Here is a 24,718-nt window from a genome sequence, read left to right as displayed (position 1 = left end):
CTTGATACTAGCATCCAAAATAAATGAAATACTTAGGAATTAATCTCACAAAAGAAGTAAAAATCTATACAGGGAAAATTATAGTACCCTAAAAAAAGAAATCGAAGAGGATCTCATAAAATGGAAAGACATCCCTTCTTCATGGATAGGAAGAATAAATATTGTAAAAATGGCCATTCTCCTAAAAGTGTTATGCAGATTCAATGTAATCCCAATGAAAATACCATCAACATATCTAATAGATCTAGAGAAACCACTGCTAAAATTCATCTGAAACCAGAAGAGACCTAGAATAGCAAAGACAATTCTAAGCCACAAAGGCAAGGCAGGAGGCATCACAATCCCTGATTTGAAGTTATACTACAATGCTACTGTAATAAAATCAACATGGTGCTGGAATAAAAACAGATCTGAAGATCAATGGAATAGATTACAAGATACAACCACAACTACAAACACAGTCACCCATCTTATCTTTGGAAAAATGACAGTCTCTTTAATAAATGGTGCTGGAAAAACTGGCTCTCCATATGCTGAAAACTAAAATTAGATCCATGCCTATCACCGTGTACTAAAATAAAATCTAAATGGATCAAAAATAAGAATATTAAAACAGAAACACTAGATCTGTTGGAAGACAAATTAGGTAAAAATCTTGAAGACATAGGGGTAGGTAGAGAATTCATGAACAGGAATGAAACTGCATGGGAAATATTTCCCAGAATCAATAACTGGGATCACGTCATATTAAAAAGTTTCTGCATGTCAAAAGAAATCTCCAGCATAGTGAAAAGAAAATCCACAAGTGGAAAAATTCTTAGTGAACTGTCCCTCGGACAAAAGACTTCTGTCTAAAACATATAAAGAATTTTTTAAAAAATCAGACCCCCAAAATTCAAAGACCCAATCCAAATTGGGCATCTGAGATGAATACACAGTTCTCAGATGAAGAAATACAAATGGCAAATAAATACATGAAAAAATGTTCATCATCTTAGTCATTAGAGAAATGCAAATTACAACAATACTGAGATTCCATCTCACTCCAGAAAGAATGACCAGGATCAAGGAAACTACCAACAACAAATGCTGGAAAGGCTGTGGGGGAAAAGGAACTCTTCTGCACTGTTGGTGTGAATGTACAACTACTGTGGAGATCTGTCTGGAGATTCCTCAAAAAGCTGGGATTGGAAGTCCCATTTGACCCAACTATTCCAATTTGGGTATATTCCCAGAAGCCTGAAAACCCATACCACAGTGATATATGTGCACCCACGTTTATAGCAGCACAATTTGTAATAACCAGATGTTGGAAACAACCTAAGTGTCCATCAACTGAGGAATGGATAAAACAGATGTGGTATTTTTATACAATGGAGTACTACTCAGTTATAAAGAATGATCACATTGATATTATAAATAAGTGGATGCAACTTGAGACCACACTCATAAGTGAAATAAATGAAACTCATATGTATAAATACCATAAAGTCTCCCTAGTGTAAGAAATGGTAAGAGTACATAAGATTTTATGGTAATCATGTTTCCCCATTATGTTGCTTTGAAATCTTATAATGTTTTCATTCATTAGTTGGAATAGTTTTATTGTTTTGATTTTATTATGTGTGATGGTATGCACAGCTATTTTGAAGAAAACATTATGACAGCCATTGCTGATTTAATATCATCTTGTTTTGATGTCTTACCATGCTTTTGTTCTTCTGTTTCCATTGGTTCTATCGTGTTGTATCTTATTGGATTTTAACATGTGTGATAGTATAAACAGATTTTTTGTGGAAAATGAGATAAGATAGTAGCCATTGTTCATTTTATGTTACTTGGTTCTGAATGCCCTGTAATACTTTCATTCTCTTGAGTGGTTTTATACTGTTTTGTTATGTTTGGTACTATTGTGTGTGAAGGTATGCTCAACTATTTCAAAGAAAGAGACATTACGGCAGCTACTGTTAATGTTGGGTTGTCTTGTGGTGAAGTACTGTGTTGCTTACATTTTTCTGTTCTGATCTGCTTTATTCTGTCCTCTTTTGTCTTAATCTCTTTTAAAAATAAAAAAATATGAAAATGAGTGAACTAGGTGAGAAGGACGACCTCTTATTTATTGTAGGCTGACACCATCCAATTGACTAGGAACCCAGGAATCAAAAACAGAAGGTGAATTGATGTCTCCCTGTAAAATCAGGAACATGCTGATCTGCTTTTTTAGACATCAGAAGTCCATTCCTTTGGCTTCTGGATCCCAAGATTTATACCACACTCCCTGCCTCTTCTTTGCATCTCAGGGTTTGGAATGAAACCTTGAGTTTTGCCATCATCTTCCCTAATTTTGTGACCTTTGGAATTGGAGCAGCATCTTAAGGTCTCAAAACTTCAGTCAACCTGTCGAGGGGCTTCTCAGCCACCATAATGGAGTAAGTCAATTCTTCTAATCTCCTTTCATACCAAATCCTTTTGGTTTGGTCTTTGTGGAGAATTCTGTTTCTTATCATCTCACAGCAGGTGTAATACCCATTTCACACTTTTAGTAGTAACAACACCATTCCACTATAGTCTCTTTACAATTTATTGTAATAAATAAAACTTTATTATACTAAATAAAACTTTGTTATAATAATGTTTATGATGTTTATTATAATAAACTATCAAAACTGGTTTTCTGTCAGCCTACACATCATTGTTCACACAACAGTCACAATGATCCTTTTAACAAAAAATATCCCAGATAATGCCATACTTCTGCTCCAAACCTTGAGGTTTATTCACTTTCTCTTGGAATAAAAGCTAACTCCACCACCCTAGTACTGGACATTGAACCCAAAGCTTTTACATTAATCCCTAGTCCTTCTAATTTTTTCCTTTTCCTTTTCCTAAGTTGCTTTACTTCCCACGTAGCTGTAATTAACAGGTATGTATCACTACATGTGGCTAATGTTTTTATAAAGATTACAAAGACTGGAACAATCTTCCCACCAACCCTATTACCTCTTATTTCTTACTGTTATTCATTGCTTGTAATCTTTTGTTCCAGTCATTTGGCCATACCAGCTATCCCTCAGACAAAATTAGACATTTTCTTGCCTCAATACAGTCCTCATGGTTAATCTCCCTCATCTCTTTGGCTCTCTCCTCAGATACTACCTTTTCATTGAGTCATCCTTAACCATTCAATTTAAGTTTTAAACTCCCCGTGCACTCTGAATCTCATTTGTGCTATCTTAAACACATCCTATGATATTTACTACTGTATATCCTAGTATATTCATATACTTACTTATTTGAGATATTATTTGACTGCTTCTTCCACAGGGATATAAACTTAGGAGAGTAAATGATTACCTATTTTGTTCATCTACATACCTCTAGTACTTAAAGAAGTGTTAGTACATTGTAAAGATTCAAGTATTCATGAATGCAGAAAATCAAGAGTAAAAAACTAATATAAAACAGAGATGCTCAAAACCATATTGAGGATATACAAAGCCAAATTTGCTTTGAACTTATCTAGCATTTATGTTCTTTTTGGTAGATTCAGTCTTTCATGTGTTATATAGATAAATATGGCAGATTTTGAGAGACTAGAAACAGAACTCACTACCTTGTTTCCTGTAGGCCCCACATATGGTTGAGAATTAAAAACAGGTCCATTAGTCTAAGGCCTAAAAGCATATCATACCCTTTTTCCCTAATGTTAAAGTCCCATTCTCTTCCCCTCTGTCTCGCTGCTTTCCTTCTTTCCATTTCACCTCCAGCAAATGACACTATTCTTGTGAGTTTGCTCTGTGTTCTTAATCTTAGATTGCTTTATCATAAGGTGGAAAAAAGTTAACTGTCTTAGAAACGATTTAAATGGTAGAGATGGATTTAGCAAATAAAGTTAATTTATTTGAAGTAAAAATACAAATTTTCCCCCAGAAACACTTCTACTAAAGACTGAGAAAACACTGCCTACGTTACACAATAAAATGAAAAAAAAATTCTAAGTATAATGGCACATGCCTATAATCCCAGCAATTGGGAGGCTGAGACAGGAAGATCGATGCAAGTTCCAGGCCATCCTGGGCTACAAAGTGAGTTCAAAGCCAGCCTGAACTACATAGTGAAACCCTGTGTCAAAAAGACCAAATAAATAGATTAATTAATCTAACTAAAAATTTATAAACATGTTTCGTTTTTTCTTAGCAAAAAGGTCCTTCTTTAAACAAAAATTTATCTCAGTACAAAGGCTACATTGCAACTGAAAAAATGCCAGAAAAACAAGGGGGAAAAAAACAATAAACAAAAATATGAGCATAGAAATACATATTCAGTAAGTCAGACATGAAGAAAAAATATCTACCTTGTGAAAGATCATTGCAAGTCAAAATAGAAACTCTTATAGCTTCTATTGAGATGTCCCTTCAAAGCCTCATGCATTGATAGGTGGGGATTTGTGGAGGAAGCTGATTCGTGGGTATGTGCAACAGGGATTAAGGGTGTGTGAAACTGGCTTAGTCCACTAATTGCTTATTATAGTACTGGATGTGGATAATGGGAAGGCCAACCCTGGATGTGGATGGCACTACTCAAAAGGCTTGTAGCCAGGATGGAATAAAAGGAAAAGAAAGGCTTGCTCCTTGCTTTCTTTCCTGCCACAGACTCTTTCTCCTCTGCCACGTCCCTCTGCCATGTCACTCTACCTTGGAGCCAGCCAACTATGGACTGAAACCTCTACAAACTATGAGCTAAAATTAACTTGTGGTTTAACTCCTTTAACTTGTAGGTGTTGGGTATTTTGTCCCAATGGTAAGAAATACAGTGATTAAAGGTTTATTTTCAATTAGAATAAGGGTTATCCTTATTCTAAATGATCCTACCTAATGACTGCTGAGCTGTTTTGAAGTTTTTGCTACATATGCCATATGTTCATGAGTATTACCTTTTCTTTGATAAATTATGTTCTCTTTAACTTTCTGAAAATAAATACATGGTCCAACCAGAACACAATACAACATACGGAATATCATAAACATCAACCTGATGGCTGCAGATGAGAATGACAATCTGTGTATTGTCACAAATGACAAATGTGAAGTGAGAAATTAAAATGCAAAGCAGACAAAGGTATGCAAATTAGTATTATTATGACTCTCAAGTATTGCTTAATATTGGACAATTGCAAATTAGTATTGTTATGACTCTTGTTTAATATTGGCCATTGTTCAGTAATATGGTTATGATAATTAAACTACTAATAATTAAAAGGCCAATTTCTTCTTTAAAAATCAAGAACAGATACACAGATTTCCACAATGCTGTAAACCCTGAAGTAGTACCCTCTCTTTCCCTGCTTGTTATCTACATCAGTACTTCTAGCGGGGTCAGACTTGGACTAAGCTTCAGTGAAACAAAGCATGATATGACAGAGATTGTCATCTACCTTCTTCACCAGCAGTCTGTGGGACTTCCACTGAGCATATGTTTGCTCTGAAGAATTCACAGTGATAATGTAAAAAGAACTGGACAAACTTTCCACTATGCATATTGTAACTGTGGGTATACTTCAAGATAACTTTAAATGTTTTATTGAGACTTCCGGGAGATGGTAGATAGATAACAGCAGCTTTGGAGGCTCTCTGAAAAACTGCACTTGAAGTCCAGGAATGGTGCTGGGCAGGAAGTTCTAGGCAAGGGGGGATATTCTTTGCAAACCCAGAAACTAACTAAATTAAGAGAAACCAACTGGAAACACAATCACGGTGATACAGCAGGAACAGATAAGATCTCAGTGAGGAAGCTGGACCCCGCGCCACTGGAAGCTGCGATTTGAATTTCCTGCAGCCGCTGTTGAGTCCTGGTCAGCATGGCGGGGAGAGAAGCGTGAAAGCTCTGAGAGTGGGAAGCATTGAATGGAGTTGGAAGTGGGACTGGCCGGGTGCCCTGCATTGACCTGCGGTGAGTGAGCAGATTGGGATCCCTTCCATAGAGAAGGAGGCTTCGGCGGAGGACATACTTGGACCAGGCAGACTACCTGGAACGAGATGCTGCAGTGACTTCCGTCACATATCCCCCTCTCAAGTGGGATTGGTGGGGAGTGCCTGGCCTGCATGACGCCGCTGACTGAGACCCAGTAGTAGGCTAGCCCAACCCAGGTCCCAGCAGCCTGGAGGTGTGCCCTAGCGGTGAAGCCTTTGGTAGGTTGACCTGGAGGGGTGGCCCTGGCATAGGCTGCCCGGTCCGTATCTCTCTGGTGCGCTGCGGTGGGCAGGAACACCTAGCTGGCGAAATTCAAACAGACTGTGGCCGACAGGGAAGAAAGCTGAGCCTCCTATATACGCTTGTATAAAAGGAACAAAGAATATGGGAAGAGGGAGCAACAAGAAAGGGTCCTCAGCCACCAATCCTGAGAAACATGCAATAGCAGACGCGTCACTAATAGACATAAAGTGCTCTCTCCAGAGCCTCATAGATGAGTTCAGGAATGAAGTTATTAATGACTTGAAGCAAGACATAAGCAGAATAGTTAGAGAAATGCTAAGCACCGCCCAAGAAAAAACAGATGGTGGAATGGAAGAACAGAAAAAAAGGGGAGAATTGTTTGATGGAGAAAATAGAGAAAACAGAGAATACATGAAGCAGGTTCAAAAAGAAACTAAACTAAAAACTCTATCAAAAACTGGCATAACAGCTTGAAAGAAACTAAGGATAGATTATCTGAACTGGAGGGCAGATTTGTAATATGGGAGCATGAAATGAAAAACTTCTTAAAAATAACAAAAGAAAACAGCAACAATACAAAGGATAGAAGATGATAAGAGGATCTATAACTTAAGAATTAAGAACAGAAAAGAAGTGGGGACACAAACAAATGGACTACAAAAGTTATTCACAGAAATAATCCAAGAGAATTTCCCTAATCTAGCAAATGGTAAAGATACTCAGATATATGAGGCAAACAGGACTCCAGCCACCTACAACCCAAACAGAGCTACACCCAGGCATATAATAATCAAAATTCCAGAAATCCAATATAAGAATAGAATATTAAAAGCTGTCAAAGACAAGAAACAGATCACTTACAAGGGAACACCCATCAGAATTACAGCAGACTTCTCAGCACAAATCATCAAATCACGAAGAGCGTGGGGGGAAATAATTCAAGTTTTGAAAGATTATAACCTCCAGCCAAGATTGATATATCCTGCACAACTGTCCCTAGAAATTGATGGAAAAACAAGGTGCTTCCAGGATAAAGGAGAACTAGGGGAATTTGCAACCACCAATTCAGCTCTACAGAGAATACTGCAGGATAGTCTAAAAAAGGAAAATACCAAGATTCCAGAAATAGTGGCAGAGAGGCCACAATGAATGGAGCAAAAAATGAAATGAAGAAGACAAACTGACAACAAATGACAGAAAAAGAGCTCAACAGAAATGAGGCAGAGAAGATCGGATGGTAGGAACAGCTATTTTGGAGAAAACAAGACATCATAATAGCTAGTGCTGATTTAGTATCATCTTGTTTTGAAGTCCCATCAAACTTGTATTCTGTCTCCATTGGTCTTAAAAGGTTGTATCTTATTGAATTTTATTATATGTGATAATATAAGCAAAAACTTTTATAGACAAGGAGATTATACAGAAACCATTGTTCATTTTCTGTTAGTTGGTTCTGAATACCCTGTAATAATGTCATTCTCTTGAATGGTTTTATAGTGTCTTGATATGTTTGGTGCTATGGTATACGAAATTATACTCAAAGATTTCAAGGAAAGAGACACTATGGTAACTACTTTTATGTCAGGATATCTTGTGATGAAACACTATTTTGCTTAAATGGCTATGTTTTGACCTGCGCTGTTCTGTTGTTATGCCCTCTTTTACCTCAATCCCCTTTTTTAAAATTATTTACTTTTTTCTCTTTATCTTTTTAATTAAGGGAAAAATAAATAAAAAATAGCAGGGTACATTATAGTAACCTATTTTGATTTCCTATTAACTTGATTTGAAATCCGTATTGCCTTCACCATCTTGTTTTGACTGATTTTCCTCTATGCTGCTTTGCTTGGTAGTACCAAGTTCGAAAGTATAGGCAAAACTGTGAAGACAATAAGATTCATTATGACGCCCATTCCGGTTGACTATTCTTTTTTTTTAAAGTCCTGTAATGTCTCCAATGCTTTGGTTTTATTCTTTACTGTTTAGTTCAATTTTATTATAACTGGCAATTCTTAAAATAGCAAGAGGCAGTGTGGTAACCATTGTTGATCACCGTATATATTTTTTTTACATTATCTATTATGTCCATCCTTTTGATTTGACTGACTCTGTTCTGATGTGTCACATTTGGTTTTACTCTCTTCAAAAAAAGTAGTAAGAAATGTGGGAGTAATAAAACCCAAAATGTGTAATTGTCATTGTACAAAAGAAAAGAAAGTGCTCTAAAGGTTATAACTGCATATATGTTTAAGTGTGTAAGATAGATAACCATATTACTGAGTGTTTTTTGGATCATTGAACAAAACTGTTTGCACTCTCACTGTTTGAAAGTCCACTTTATATGCTTCAATGTAACTTGAATAACTATTTCTAAGATGAGAATATATAATCTATTAACTAGTGATTTCTTCCTGTTTATTTTTTAAATTTTGTATTACTTGTACCCTTTTTTTTCTTTTTCTCCTTAAATTAAAAAAAGTGTTTTATTGAAATAATATATGTATATATAAAGAAAATTACATATAAATATTTAACTCGGTGAATTTTCACAAACTGAACAATGCAAAAGTATAATCAGTGTGCAGAACAAAGAAGTAAAACATACCTAGCCTCTTAGATGCATCCTTTATACCCTTTTCACTTACTACCTACCACCTTGGGTAACAGTAGTTGACTTCTTAATGACATAGATGTGCTTTGCCTGATTTTCATACTCTACATAAGTCGTAAAGTACATACACGTCTATATATCTTGTTCAGAGCTTTATGAGATTTGTCCAAGTTGTTACATGATAGAGTTTGCTCATTTTCAATATTATATAAAATGTCATTGTGTAAGTATATTTCATAGTTCTTATATTCTATTGATTTGAATAGTTTTCCGTTTGTGGCTATTGTTGAAAAGTGCTACTGCCAACATTCCATTAATGTATTTTGATGTAAGTATGCATGAATTTTCCAGGATATCTCTTTTAAATGTAGAATCAAACTTTTTTAAGTGTTACCCAGTATTGCCAATATATTTACAAATATGCTGCTAGTATATTTACCATTGTACCTTATTCAAATGAGAGCTATAGTTGCAAGAATTACTAGATCCTTCCTTACAAAGGAAGGCTTTGTCTGTACTCAAGGTTCTTAATTGTGTTCATATTTGTGTCTTTTATTAGATTGTAGATATCTTTTAGTACTTTGTTTTATTTGCTTGTGTAACCTAGCACTTGGCACAGTATCTGAAAGATGGTAGCTAGTTGGATAAAAGGTGACAGCCATTACCATTACCAGTGATTAATAAAGCAAATGGTCTTAGTTATGTGAATTATCCAGGTAGAGTAAAATCAGTGCTTGAGTCTGACATCTTAGTGCAGAGGGTTAGAGTGGGAAGTAATTTCTTTCTGCAAGAAGTCCAGAACTGTGGATTCAGAACTGAATATGCGCATGGATAGAGGGAATAGTTGTGGCTTTACGGGCCTCTTGGAGATTTAAAGTGTTAACAGCAATGATTCCAAGATATAGTGTGGGGGGCCAGATATAAATAGCAAAACACAAGTGGAGTAATATGCCTCTGCCAAGCACTGCTGGGAGTGTTTATAAAAAGAAAAGCATTCCCTTCTCAGTTCTCACTGTCAACAACATCCCATCGTGAGGACACAGTCACCACAACTGAGAGTGGGGAATCAATTTGAGATCTAGCATCACTTAAACTTCCATCAAAGGCACAAAAGCCAGGTAAACATTTTAACTTTTTTGCACTCAGATTACAAAAGTGAAGAATTGTCAGGAAAACCCTGAACCAGAGCTTTTTTGGCGCATAACTGCCTTTTAACAGATATCTACTAAATACTACATTTCAAACACTTTTTTAGAAGGAGAAGTTTAACAAAGAAGTTTACACTTTGGTACTATATTTTAATAACTTTAGTTAAAGAAACTAGTTCTAAAGATAGGAGCATAGGACCAAGTATTCTATAAAAACGGAATGCTATCTCCCTTTCACTATGCTGTTCATTCTTATTTTCAGAATCCAGATTATGGTCATAGGTGGGATAAAATAGAAATTTCATTTCAGTTCTAGTAATGTCACCTGTGTAAATATGTAGGAGGAACCAGAGGCAGATTTGCAATCCTTAATTGAATTTTAGGTATTAGCTCTGTGACAGTTTTAGTCTTTGTGAACCTCTTACCCTGCTGTTTACCCCTTTCATCATCATTAGTACTGGGATTAATATTGAACATTCATCTGATGGAGTTATTTAATCTTGTCAGAAATGCTGCTACCTAGGTCTTCCTTATTTTTATTCCCATTTTCAGAAAGTATGCAAAACCCTTATTTAACTTTAGGTTTCTGTTGATTGTGAATATATGGAAGAAGGCAGCTACCTCTGATAATCTGCTTGGTACTACTGTCAGTCTTGTAATTTCCACCTTCCTATCCAAATTGGCATGATTTAGGTTTATTTTACAAAGAATGTAGAAAAACACATGATGTATGTGTACATGTTCCTAGAGAATTCCTAACAACTGGGAATAGGGGGCTTGTTTGAAACTGTGGTAGTTTGGTTTGACTATGTTATTTCTTGTGGATAGATAGGAAAGATTTAAAGATAGGGAAAAATTGTTCTACTAGTGATAATAGTAGGAGATACAACATGTCTGGAGAAATGTGGAAATAAAATATTTAATTTTGAGCAAAGCACCAAAGTTCTCTTTTTGTTTTGTTTCTAGAATGAAGGTGCTAGATCACTAATAAAAACATAATGGCTTTTGCAGCCATTAGGAATTTATCAATAATCGCTTTCTGATCATCTCAGTATCCACTGTCATCCAGAATAAACATACATAGTTATCTTGCTCTTATTCCTCTAAACTCCTCTTTTAAATCTACTGAATTGGAATTTCTTCATTTTAATTTAGAAAAGAAAAATGAAGACAGGACATCTTGAAATGGTCATCATGTTCCTGGCAGCCATGATTCTAATGGATGTCTTCCAGGTAATGTTGGGAATGGGAAGCATGTGGTGATTGGAATGCAAATTCTTCATATAACATTGCCTGAGGCATCTGTAGAAATAAAAGAAAGTAGGATAGGTAAATGAATTTATTACAAGACATTTTTGTTTAACATATGTTAACTGTAGAATGTTAACATATGTTACTGTAGAAAGTTGAAAAATTGAAGAGAGCAGCAAAATTCATCCATAATCTCTTTATTCAGAGAGAAAAGTTCTTAAGGTGTTGGTATACTTAGTCTTGGATTTTCTCTCTGTGAGTATATAATTTACAAAACATAAATTCATACTATACATAGTATTTTTACCTTGATTTTTTATACTGTGCTACATGTCTTTCCGTGTCAGTAAATATTGTGTGTTTTTATCCAAATAAGATAGTATTGCTTTGATTTTTATTAAGTTATATAGTGACTATTTTCTCATATTGAGTTTTTTCCTGGTAGAAATTTTATGATTGTATTTCCAGTTAAATCATTAGACATTCAGTAACACTTTTATATAAAATATAAAACAGGTATCTCACTTTACTTTTTTTCTCCATTTATTAGCTGTCATGCCACTGCTAAATATTTTTACACTAATTTTGAATGCCTTTGTTAAAATATCATAAATAATAAAAATTTGAGTTTTTTTCCAATACTGGAGATCAAAGCCAAGTTACACTCAACTACATCCTCAGTCCTTTTTAAAATGTAATTTTAAGAGAGGTGCTGTCTAAGTTACCCAGGCTTGACTCAAACTTTCTGTTCTCCTGTTTTAGCCTTCCTAGGACACAGGTGTGCACCACTATGCCTGGTTTCATTTTTTAAAATTTAATTATTTGATCCATTATCTAGAATATCATTATATATACTGTTGGCTACAGTTTGGTTTCTTTTTAAATTAAGTTATAACTCACATACCATAAAAAAATCTCAGTCTTGAAGTGTATATTTCATTGGATTTTTGGTATATTCACTATGTTGTACAACTATCATAACCTAATGAATATGTTGTATTCAATTACATAAATTTTTGTCACCCTAAAAACAAACCCTTTTCTTGTTGATAGTCAACTCTTATTCCCTCCTTTCACTATTCTCTGGCAATCATTAATCTATTATATGTCTCATGGATTTGCCTATTCTGGACATTTTATCTTAAAATCTTAAAATATATGGGCTTTTCTGTCTGTTTTCTTTCATTCAGCATAAATACTTCAAGACCCATATATATTGTAGCATATATTGCTATTTTTACTGATAAATAATATTCTACTGTATGGTTGTACCACATTTTGTTTATCCATTCATCAATTGATGGACATTTGGGTTGTGCTCACTTCATGGTTGTTACGAATAAAGCTGCTGTGAACATTTGTGTACAAGTTTTTATATGAACATGATTCTCTTTGTGAAAATTTTTTATAATAATCTTTTTTTACATACCTGAAGGATAATACAAGTACTATTTGGCAGCATTTCATAGTATTTTATGTATATATGTAGGAAATACATATAAGTGAAAATGGATTTGCAGGGATTATGCTTTATGCTAATAACAGAATAGCTCATTATATATATAACTCATTATATAATTACTGAATATATGTTTCAGTTCTCTTTGATATGTATTTTGAGTAGCATTGCTGGGTCATATGGTGATTTATGTTTAACTCATCTACATACTACTAAACTGCTTTTCATAATGGTTGCACCATGTTACAGTCCTCCTTGCAGTGAATTAGAATTCCACTTTCTCTGCATTCTTGTGTTATTTTCCTTCTGTGCTTTTGTTTTACCATTATATCCATCCTAGGTGGTGTGAAATAATGTTTCACTGTGATTTTAATTTGTATTTTCTGTTTTCTAACATAATTTTAATGTTTGTTTTACTAATCTTCTGTAGTTTACTTATCTTCTTGAGAAATTGAAATTTTCACATATTTGTAATAATTTTTGATAATTGAGTGTCTTAGTTACTTTTTACTCGTCGCTGAGACAAAATACCTGAAGCCCAAAGTTGGGAAAGGAAAGGTTTACTTCTTACAGTTTTTGGAGGTTTCAGTCCACACTCAGTTGGCTCCAAGACAGGCAGGCATGGCTGGGCTGCAGTTCATGGCAGCCGCCAGCAGCAAACTCAAACCAGCAAAGAGAAAAACACACCTTCTTCCTGCCATTACATCACATCCTGGCTCCACCCCCATGTGGGTGGAGCACTGACATCATCAATCCAAGCACTATACAATGAACCATCACATATGAACAATGCAAACTCATGAGGCCTGGGGGACACTTTAAATTTTATTTTAGAGAAAATAAAACCAAGCAAAATAAAACAGAATAAAACCAATCAAAACAAGACAATGTAAGTAACACAGGACCTCAAAACAAGATAATAGGAAATCAACAGTGGCTACCATATTGCCCCTTATTGCCCCCAAAACAGTCATCCATACCTTGAGCATAGCAAAATCATACAAAACATAAACAGAATACAACCAATAAAAGCAAAAACACGAGACAATAGCAAATCCAAAATGGCTACCATAATGTATTTTGTTATCTTTGAAACAGCTGCCTGTGCCATCAGATAAAACAATAAAACTCAACCAAACAAAGCAATGAGAATGATACAGAATTTCAAAACAAGATAACAGGGAATTAACAATGGCCACCACCTTCAGAAGTTCCCCCATATATGCTACATTGTGTATTGTTATCCTCTGAATAGATAAGTACCAGCTTTAGTGCGTGCAAAGTCCGTGAAATGCTAAACACTACAAGCATTAAGTTTTACCTCATTAGCTATCATCACATGCTGTGTGATGTTTTACCTCATTAGCTATCATCACATCAGCCCGGAGCTAACAGCAGGAGTGGGGGAGGCAACACATTGGTTCTTCTTGCCTCTTGCCCACACACCAGCAAGGGGCTGGCATCTGGCTTCCCGCCAGTCAGGCCACACATGGCGCCAGCTCACAGGAGAGGGCTGATGTTTGGCTTTCGTCCAGTCAGCCTAAGGTGATTGAATTTTTATCAGTGTAAGTTTTTTATATCTGTGGATAAGTCAGAGGGAGAAAATATAATCAGTTTATTCATCTAGCCTTTTGTGTGTACCCATTTCTTAGTATCCATTCAATTGTGCCTAAATGCTGGTGATATTTGTGAGCTTTGTCACAGCTCAAAGCGAACATTATACACAACACACAATCAGTTGTGGAGTGTCTAGCCAGAAAGGCTTGATGTCTAAAATTAGACAAGTAGAGACTTGTTAGAGACATTTAAAAAGACAAGAACACACTAGATCAGCTTTGCTATGATGTGAGGAATGTGGGAGGTGGTTTCAAGGCTTGATGTGTTATGTTGAAGTCTTGAAGATAAGTCAGGCATTGGTGCTCAAGCTGAACTCTGGTACATTCTGTACTGCACAGGGTGATTTGATCTCCCGCAGCTCAAATATGCATGTCAAGAAACTGACCTACAAACCCAGGAGTATAGAGTTCTCAGTGACTTCCGCAGCAGAATACCCTGTGGCTAATAATCAAGACAGTTTCTGATGTATTCCAATTCCCTCATTTGTAAAATGGTATTAATAATTGTCTGCCTAAGTTTTGGTAAGAGTTTTTATAAATACAAAATTACCCTTTTTTTTTTTTTTTTTTTTTTTTTTGGTGCTGGGGATTGAACTCACAACCTCATGTAGGCACTTATGCCACTGAGCTAAACCCCCGCTACCCTTTTAAAAAATGTTACATAAATGTCAGTGGTCTCATCAGTGGAAACATTCTTATTCTTTAGAATACAGCATTTTGGTTAAGACAGCAAGACTCTTAAGACCAGACTGGCCGTTTCAAATCCCATTAAGTCATAATCTGTCTGTATTTTAGTTTCCTTATTTAAAAAAAAAAAGGTGGGAGTAAAGCGACATGCTGGGACATGGCTATAATTCTAACTGGAACTGAGGCAAGCAGATCACAGGTTTGAGCCCTGCCTGGGCGACTTAGTGAGACTATTTCACAATAAATAAAAATGAATAGGGATATAGCTTAGTCTGAAGTCCTAGGTTCAAGTGTCAGTATGGACAAAAGGGTGGGGTGGGACAATTAATTATAGTACCTACCTTACAAAGTTTCTATGAAGATTAAATGAGATAATTCATATGATATACTCAGTTCCTGACATAGAAAACTTTGAAGCTGTTTTTTAGCTTTAGAGATGGGGTGGCCACACTTAAAACTGAGAAGGAAGTACCTAGGAAAACTTCAGTAACAAACAGATACTCTTAAATAAGAACCAGGTGATTGTAGGTAGTAATTTTATCGGTTTGGTTTTTAGACATTGGATCAGTCAGTGCTTACTATAAAAACAGATTTAATGTAAGATATACAAATATATAAGAATTTACAAGATTAGCTTACAGTAGCCATCCTCATAGTCAGATGTGGAAAAGTGCAAAAGGTCTGTCTATGTGCTGGAGATCCAAAGGATCCAGTTGAAGGCATGGAGCCCACTGTAGTATCCTGTGTAGTACCCGGAGTCCAGAAGGGTCTGCACTGGAAGCCAGCAGATGATATCCAAGGTAAAGATGAAGACATGAGATCCTCCAAAGAAACAGAAGTGAGGAATCCATCTTATTTTCCCTTTTTTAATTATTCCTTTATTTTCCATTTTAGGGAGACAATCCTACCTAGGGTGGGTCTTCTACACCCAAAACTGTTGGTCCAATTTAGTTGGACCTTTCTTACTCAAGTTAACACAACTGGTTGACTGTCACAGATATGTTACATTTGAAGGGTCTTTTGGCATTCAAATGAAGGTATCAAGTGGGCAGTTGATGTATAGGTCTGGCATTTATAAGACAGGTCAGAGATATCTACATGATATTTGAAACTATGTGTTTGGGCATGATTGTCTAGGGATGGAGTTGAGAATTAGAACATAAATTACCTTGACAAATTCCAACACTAAGTGATCAGTAAGAAAATACTGGATGATGCAAAGCAGTTCTAAACAGCAATGCCCACCTAGTGGGAGCTGTGTGAATGAAAGAGTAGAGATGGAAACAGAATGAAGAAGGCAGAAAGATAAGTGAAAAGATAGAAATCTTTTAAGTAGTTTGAGAGAAGGGGAAGAAGACGCAGAATCAAATTTTGCTTTGCTTCTTAAAAAGAATTGTATTCTCTCTCCCTCTCTCTCTCCTCCCCATTCTTTTTATGAAGGTTTCACATGGAATTGATAACTTTAATAGTGTCTTATTATTTTCATAAGATCTCCAGATGAGGTCCCTTACTTATGCAAACATGCAGCGTACAAACATGGAATAATGGAAAAAGACTCATTATCCTTTTATTTATAGAAACCTATTAATTGTATTCTCTAGATTGGCTGTTGGTCCATAAGTCAAAGTTTAGGGTTCACCTGAACTATTTCTGCCGTGTTTTATACTAGATTTTTGGAATTCAAAGACAAATATATTTAAATTCTGCCTTTGAGAAAGTTGTAGTATAATACACAATTCCTATAATAAAATAGCCTTGAATCCATAATGTTAAGTGAAGTAAATCAGACACATGAGCTTAAATATTGCATGGTTTCTTTTATGAAAAACCCAAATTATAAATAAAGAAACAGTAAAAGATAGATAATAGGAAGTAGGGAGATAGATCTTTTATGCATGTATGTATTTATTTATTTATTTATTTGAGATATATCTTTTCAAAATGGGAAAGGGATCAAGAGATAGAGGGAACAGAGGGAAAGGGGATGATAAAAGTAAAATATGTGTGAGTACCAACTCTACACAAAGAATGTAAACATTATGTAATATAAACATGTACTAAAAATAATAGGCACAGTTTAATAGATTTGATATGTACCACATATGTATTAAGAGCTTTGCATATATTCATTATGCAATGTAATCTTTGTAATAGTTCTGCAATTAAAATATTATTTTAGTTATGTGTAGTATGTCTGTAATGCCAGCCAGTTAGGAGGCTCAGGCAAGAGGATCACCAATTCAAATTCAGCCTAGGCAACTTAAGACACTGTCTCAAAAAGAAAAAGAAAGGGGGAAAAGAAGTAGGGATGTAGCTCAGTGCAAAGGCTTTGGGTTCAATCTCTAGTACTTGGGGGAAGAAAAAGAAAAAATTATTTTCTTCACCTTAATTTTTTGAGACTCAGAAATGTGAAGATTTCATGTTTTCCATATGTAGTTAGTACCTGATTGATGATGGAAATGGGGGGGCAGATCTGTCTGCCTTCAAATTAATGTTACACTACTCTACTTTATATGGTATGTGACTATGTGTATCATTCAGCTAATACATTGGGCCATTTCTATTGTATGTAACAGAAACATAATACAAACTATCCAAGAAAGCAGAGGGTTTTTTTCTGGTACTAAGAGTTGAAGCCAGATCTTCATGTATGCTAGGTAAGCATTCTACCACTGTGTCCAGGAATTTATTGCTTTTTATGACATAATCTTCAGATCCAGCTAGATTAAGGGCTGTTATGTTTTCCAAGTCTCATCTTTCTTTTTTTACTTTAAGTTCTGCAAGTATTTCTTTGTTAATTTACTTTATCCAGAATTCTCCATAGGACCACAAGAATTATTTGAAGCCCCCAACCAGCATTGGCCTGAGAACTTACAGTTTCAGTAAATGTGATACCAAAGCAAGCACCAGCTTATAGTTTTACAGGAAAAAATACCCATTTTTTTCCTTTGATAATGCTGATTGCTAGGCCTTGATTACCTGCTTATACTTTGTGCTAGAGGTACCTATCATCCCTATCCATTCCGTATGCATGAGGAACAGGGAATGCCCAAAAGAAAAAGGTTACTATTTGCCATTATTTGTCTGTTGTATACAGTGTATAATACATGATATTTCAGATTCTCCCAACAGTCATAAAGAGACCTGGGTGAGGATGTTTCTTAAAATCAGGTCATCCAATTCTTCAGTTTTCTCTGCACCACAAAGTGGCGTTCAAGTAAATGAATTAGAGGCACATTCTGCTCATACCTGTCATTGACTGGCATTTACTCTTTCATATAAATTATGTCATAACTGAGAAAAGTTATCAATAGCAATGCAGTAAACTTCATACATAAAAATTCTTCAATGGGGATAGTAACATGAGAGAAAATGATAGAAAACATCTTATTTCAATAATATTAATTTCCTTTTCCTTCATTTCAGATGAAGGCTGAAGTATTAGACATGGCAGATAATGTATTTGATGATGAATACCTGAAATGTACTGACAGGATGGAAATGAAATATGTTCCCCAATTGCTCAAGGAAGAAAAGACAAGTCATCAACTCTTGGAGACTGTGTGGGAAAATGCAAAAGCCAAATGGGAAGCCCGGAAGACTCAGCTGTCTCTCCCTACAAATTTTAAGGATAACCATGGAATAGCCCTAATGGCATATATTTCTGAAGCTCAAGAGGAAACTCTGTTTTACCATCTGTTCAACGAAGCTGCAAAATTGGCTGGCCAATCACGGAAAGATTATATCTATGGCTTCCAGTTCAAAGCTTTTCATTTTTATCTCACAAGAGCTCTACAGCTGCTGAGAGGACCTTGTGAAGACAGTTACAAAAATGTGGTATATAGAGCAAGCCAGGACATTTCATTTACATTTGGAGGGCCAAACCAAGCCAGACTTGGCAGTTTCACATTGGCATATGCCAAACCTAAAGTAGCTGAGGACCAACACTTTATGTTAATTATCTACACATGCTTTGGAGTTGCTGTTGAAAAATTTTTTGATAAAGAAAGTGAAAGAATCATTTTAATACCCCTAAGTGAAGTTTTTCAAGTATCACAGGAAGGGGCTGGCAATAACTTTATCCTTCACAGCACAAACAAGACTTGCAGCCATTATGAGTGTGCATTTTTAGGTGGTAAGTGTCTCATTTTTGCTTATTTTGGTCTGGGAGAAAAGGAATGGGATTCTTAGGCAGAGGCAGAGATCAGGTAAGGAAAATGACAGTCATTTGTCAGTAGTCAGAAACATTTTTAGTTGTCGCAACTGGGGGTGAGAGTGGCTGGGTATTAGGCATCTCATGAGTAGAAGTCAGGGACATGGCTAGAAAATGCATAGGACTTCCACAAGAAAGAATTATTTGACCCAAAATGTCAGTAGAATTACTATTCAAAACTCCTACCATCAGTACCCTGCCCCACTGGCTCCAGTTTCCACTTCTCAGTAGCACCTGTTTTAGTTGTTTTAGCTCTTGTTTTTTTTTTTCAGGTATTTACTGTCATGTTTCTACGTAGCAAGATTCAACATTTCTAGAGTTAAAAATTTGAGAACAGATATTAAGCCCTCATGTACCATGTGTTAAGAATTGTCACTTTTGGGGCTGGGGATTTAGCTCAGTGGCATAAGCACCTGCCTTGCAAGCAGTCAGTCATGAGTTCGATCCCTGGTACTGGTAAAAAGGAAAAAGACAAAAAAAAAAAAAAAAAAAAAGAATTGTCACTTTTGGGGCTGGAGGTTTAGCTCAGTGGCATAAGCACCTGCCTTGCAAGCAGGCAGTCGTGAGTTCAATCCCTGGTACTGATAAAAAGGAAAAAGACAAAAAAAAAAAAAAAAAAAAAGAATTGTCACTTTTGGCTTTGATCAAAACTTGACTGATAAGTTCATTAAATAAATCTAGAGATTGGATAACTCAGACTCTTTCTTTTCTACTACCCTTAAAATGTTGAGTTTTAGATTCATTTGTACTGTATCTGCTACAGTTCTAGGTATGAATCCATATGCAAGATGGAAAGGGAGGAAGAATGACAATCAAATCAATCTATTTAATGAAAAAAGTGAAAACTTTCCGAAAAACCTTTAATAGACTTCTGACTCTAAATCATTTACCAGGACAGTTTCTTGGTCATCCATGCCTACCAAAAAAAAAAAAAAAAAAAAAAAAAAAAAAAAAAAAAAAAAGGGCTGGGAAAGCGGGTAATTGGCTTTTCTAGTCAGTAATATAGGGAGACAAAGGAGAAGGAAACGAACTGGTTAGGTCAGTGATAACTACCACCTTCCTCTCCATTTCCCATCTCTTATAAAGACTAGTCATAGCTGCATCAACCAGTTGTTTTTCTCTGTTGAAGTACCTGTTTCTGCTTAGGGTTATTTTATGATTTTTGCTTGTTTGTTTAAACTTTGTGTTCATCAGTAATTCACCTCCAATTCTTTTGACAGAAATAGTAATTTCTTAATATATTAAGAAATATCAAATTACCTCTTATTTCCTCTTCTGTTTTTTCCTGGTTATGTACTTTCTACATTCCCCCATCATCGTGCCCTATAATACACTCTTTAGGCTTGCTGAATGTCCTCAAGTCTCTTTTTACCAGTCTGTGATTCTGCTTCTAAGAGACCTACTATTTCTTGGATTTGCATCTTTTCCTTGAATGACTCCTTTGTTGGGTGGAATGGGTCTGGGAGTTCTATAGAAGTTTCCTGAGAAATAGTACATTGAGGCAAATTTTCTAAGACTTTGCATGTCTGTCATGTTTGTCTTTAAGCTCAAATAATAGTTTTTGTAGATTTGATTTCTGTTTTAGAATTTATTTTTCTTTGGAATTTTCAGTATGTTCCTCCAGTGATTTCTATGCTCTGGAGCTATTGTTGAAAAGTGTGAAGCCATTCTAATTACTTAAAGTTTGAATGAGACTTGTTGTTTTGTTTGTTTTGTGGTATTAGAGATTGAACCAGGGCCTCATACATACAGGCATTCTGCCAGTGAACCTGAGACTTGTTTTTGTGGAGGTTGTTCTTGTTGTTAAATCTGAAAGATTTAGGATGTTCTCTTTAATACCATATACTCTGAAAGTTTATGGTATTGTGCCTTGATGAAGATGAGTAAAGAGTTAATAAAATCCTTTCTACTATGTTGATCTTCTAGCGTTATTTCTGTATCATCTACTAAAGGTAGAATGTCAGCTGTGTAACTGTCAGCACTGTCTGTGGTAAACAATAAATACTTGGGGGGAGACTTTCATTGAAGTGACAGGTTTAATGCTGCTTTGTTACTAAACACTATGCTGTGTTCTCTCCCTTGCTTTTTTCTGCAAAACTTGGTAAACTGTTAAGGAGTTCCCCTTTTTGGGTCTTGTAAATATGACTAAGTGAACCAAAAGTGATTTCTGCTGTGTTAGGCAGAACATATACTGCAGTAGACCTGAGAAATAGACTTTTAGACCCTGACTCAGTGTGAGTCTATCTGACTCAGTGTGAGATTAAAAGACTAACGAAATGTAGATGAGGTATCATGCCTGTGTGGAGGGGTGATACATTTAGGATTGGGTGACAGAAGCTGTGTAGCCCTTAAGGTGCCTAAAGTACAAAATTTAAGGAAATCCACACTTTTAGGGGATGGCTTTACATGATTCTGAAAGTGACTACACCCTTAAATTTCATACTCTAGGCACTTGTTTTGTCCTGCATTTGAGCTGTATCTGAGTATGATTGTTCTTCTTGAGGGACAGATAATTTATAGAAAAAATAAATGTATTAAAAGGGAAATATGTTCATACCATTTACCAATTATACATTGGATCTAACCAAAACCAGCTAGAGCAAGCTTACATCAGCTCATAGAAGTTAATTTTAGGCAACAATCTTCTTCCTAGGTACTCCAACATTACAGTAATAATTTCTATGCCATGGTTCATGGCATACTTGAAAATTGGCCATGGCTTATTTACATATATTAAAATTCCCTTATTTGCCAGGGATATGTTACATGATTCCCATAAATACCTAAAATGGTAGATAGTCCCACACTCTATATAAACTGTGTGTTTTCCTGTGCATACATACTTATGATAAAGTTTAATTTGTAAATTAAGTACAATAAGGGATTAATAACAGTAATTAAAAGTTGGAGAAAGTATATGAATGATGATTGTCTTGAAAAAATAAAAACAAATACTAGTTTGTTTTGTTTTGTCTGGTACCAGGGATCAAACTTATGACCTCACACTTGCCAGGAAGGCACTGTGCCACTGAGCTATATCCCCAGCCTAAATCTACATTTTTTTTTAATAGCAGGAATCAAACTCAGGACCTTGCTCTTGCCAGGCAGGCAGTTGTACCCCTTAGCAATATCCTTGGTCTGAAACACTAGTATTTTCAGAACACAGTTCTGGTAACTGAGACCACATAAAGTAAAACTAAGTAAAAGGAGAAATTGCTATGGAAATCAACAAACACCACAGTGTTAAACTTTACCAGCACATCTCAGCCAGAACCCGGTGACTGTTCAGGCAGACGTTATACCATTTTTGTTGCTCCTGACACATTCAGCCAAATGCCATTTGTAGAGTGTTGGGTGTGTTATATGAAATCTCTTGCGCCAGGCAGAGTTAGCACTTAGATCTACTTGATGGGCTGAGACAAACAGTACCACTGACAGACTCCTTATTTGTCATTGGAATTGTAATACAGTTATCATTGGAACCATGGGATTGATTCTGAATGAACCAGGACTCAGACCCACATGGAGAAATGCATTATGAGCCACATGTCAAGAAATGGGGAAGGAGATAGGGATTAGGCAAAGGCTACACAGAAGTTTAGTGTTCAAGTCAGTTAGTTTACTGCACTGGAGTAAATCCTAGGCTGAAGTAAGAACTCTAGACTGGAATCTTCTGCTGCCATCTAGAGATAACTAATGGAAACACAGAGTCCAAAACTCCCTTATGGAAGGCCAGGCTCTAAAACCCCCTAAGGTCAAGCCTGTCTGTTTGAGACATTTGTGGTAAGAGATTTTAGAAGCTCAAACCCAAACTAAGCATGGTGGCACACACATATAATCTCACTACTCTGGAAGCTGAGGCAGGAGGATTCCTGTGAGTTCAAAGTCATTTCGGGTTATACAGTGAGTTCAACACCAGCCTGAACTACATAGTGAGACCCTGTCACAAACAAACAAACAAAACAACAAGTGAAAGAAAATGAGCCTATGGAGTTATCCAGATTTTGTTCTTATACATCTACCCCTAGGCCTTGAGGGCTTATTAAATATATGTTCCACCATTAGTACAGATTTGTACTCATTAGCATTTCTTGGTAGCATCAGAGTTTCTGTGCTGTTGTCTGGGATTCTCTGGGATTAGAGAATCTATCTGTGTAGCTGGGACAGATATTTTAACCAATCATTAAGAGTCAGTGCCTAGAACAATTTGGAAGGCTGTTTATCTATCTATATTCATAGGAAATGATAGAAATATTCAGTAAACAGTCCTCTTCAGACATTCACTCACTTAACACTGCTCTATCAGCCAAAATTCACTTTAGGATATATAATTAGCAGGAAATACATATTTGAATATTTATTGGAAGGAATTGGATTACACTGTCGGAGGATCTGGCAAGCCAATTCTGAAATCCAAACGTCAGACTGTGAGGAAAGGCAGGCTGAGACTCCAACACATTAGTTTAAGCTGCTATTCACAGGCAGAATTTCTTGTTCTGGAAAGAAATCCTTTTCTTTCAACTGAGTGAATTAATTAGGCCTACACAGGTTACTTTGGATAATCTTTCTTATGCAAAGTTAACTAACTATGGACTTTAATTCTATCTACAAAATACCTTCATCGTAATAACTAAGTTCATGTTTGAATAACTGAGAACTGTTGTGGACAGGTTGATGTATAAAACCTACCCTCAACCTTTGCTAGATACCTATTACATAATGAATTACACCAAAACTTAGTGTTTTTAAGCAGTGTTTATTACTATACAGTAGGTGTGGGTCAGGAATCTAAGCACATCTTAGGTGTGTCCTTTAACTAAGTCTCTCATAATACTGTGGTCATTTTAAGGTTGACTAGAAAAAATCTGCTTCTTAGTTCATTTCATGTTACTGGCAAGGCATAGTCTTTCATGAGTTGTTCAGCTAAGGCTTCAGTTCCTTGTGAACTCCTGGCTGGAGGCCCTTTTGTTTCTATCCTCCACAGAGCATCTCAGAGTATGGCAGCTTACTTCAACAAAGTGAGCAAAGAGAGTGCCTACAAGTCAATCTTTTGCAACCTAATAATGAAGATGATGTATCTTCACTTATGTTCTATTCTATTTGTTAGGAGCAACTCCATAGATTCAGTTCAGGGGGAGAGGAATCCCCAGGGGTTCAATGTCAGAAGCTGCTTACCATAATCTCAACCTAATCTATTATATTCTATCATCTCCTCTTGAGGATGATCCAATTAAATTGTCCTTTTCCACAAATGATGATTTCTGTAGTGACCTCTTGGGATATAGAAAAGTAGGCAGACTATCTTTGGAACCAAAGTCAGCATCTAATTTTGTAAACTGGTGTTTTTGATTTGATTAATGTGATCTGTCCTTTGCTGAGATTACATGAAATATATATTCATTTACTGAAGTAAAACTATATACTATATGAAAACTCACCTACAGACTGTTAGAGTAAGTACACCTGCACAAGTACATCCTTTCTCTGTTCCCCCACATTCTCCAACTCTTGAGTCCTTGA

General features: G+C 35.9%; 1 protein-coding gene across 7 annotated transcripts in view; it reads left to right on the top strand.

Moving 5' to 3' along the window:
• Positions 1–24,718, top strand: part of Art3 (ADP-ribosyltransferase 3 (inactive)) — a 145,589-nt gene that overhangs the window by 71,463 nt on the left and 49,408 nt on the right. For 4 of the 7 annotated variants that reach the window (XM_063247247.1, XM_063247246.1, XM_013141512.2 and 1 more), the window contains exons 1-3: positions 9,811–9,942; positions 11,128–11,205; positions 18,412–19,120. In XM_063247247.1, coding sequence (XP_063103317.1) covers positions 11,137–11,205; positions 18,412–19,120 — 778 coding nt within the window. In that variant the 5' untranslated portion in view covers positions 9,811–9,942; positions 11,128–11,136. Of the gene's footprint in view, positions 1–9,810; positions 9,943–11,127; positions 11,206–18,411; positions 19,121–24,718 lie in introns of those variants that run through there. The other 3 variants (XM_063247243.1, XM_063247244.1, XM_063247245.1) reach the window with 1 other exon arrangement.

This window comes from Cavia porcellus, unplaced genomic scaffold (assembly GCF_034190915.1).
Source record: "Cavia porcellus strain 051 isolate PalLab524CR breed Dunkin Hartley unplaced genomic scaffold, mCavPor4.1 scaffold_4, whole genome shotgun sequence".
NCBI classification, from domain to species: Eukaryota; Metazoa; Chordata; class Mammalia; order Rodentia; family Caviidae; genus Cavia; species Cavia porcellus.
This window is presented reverse-complemented; position numbering and strand designations above follow the sequence as displayed.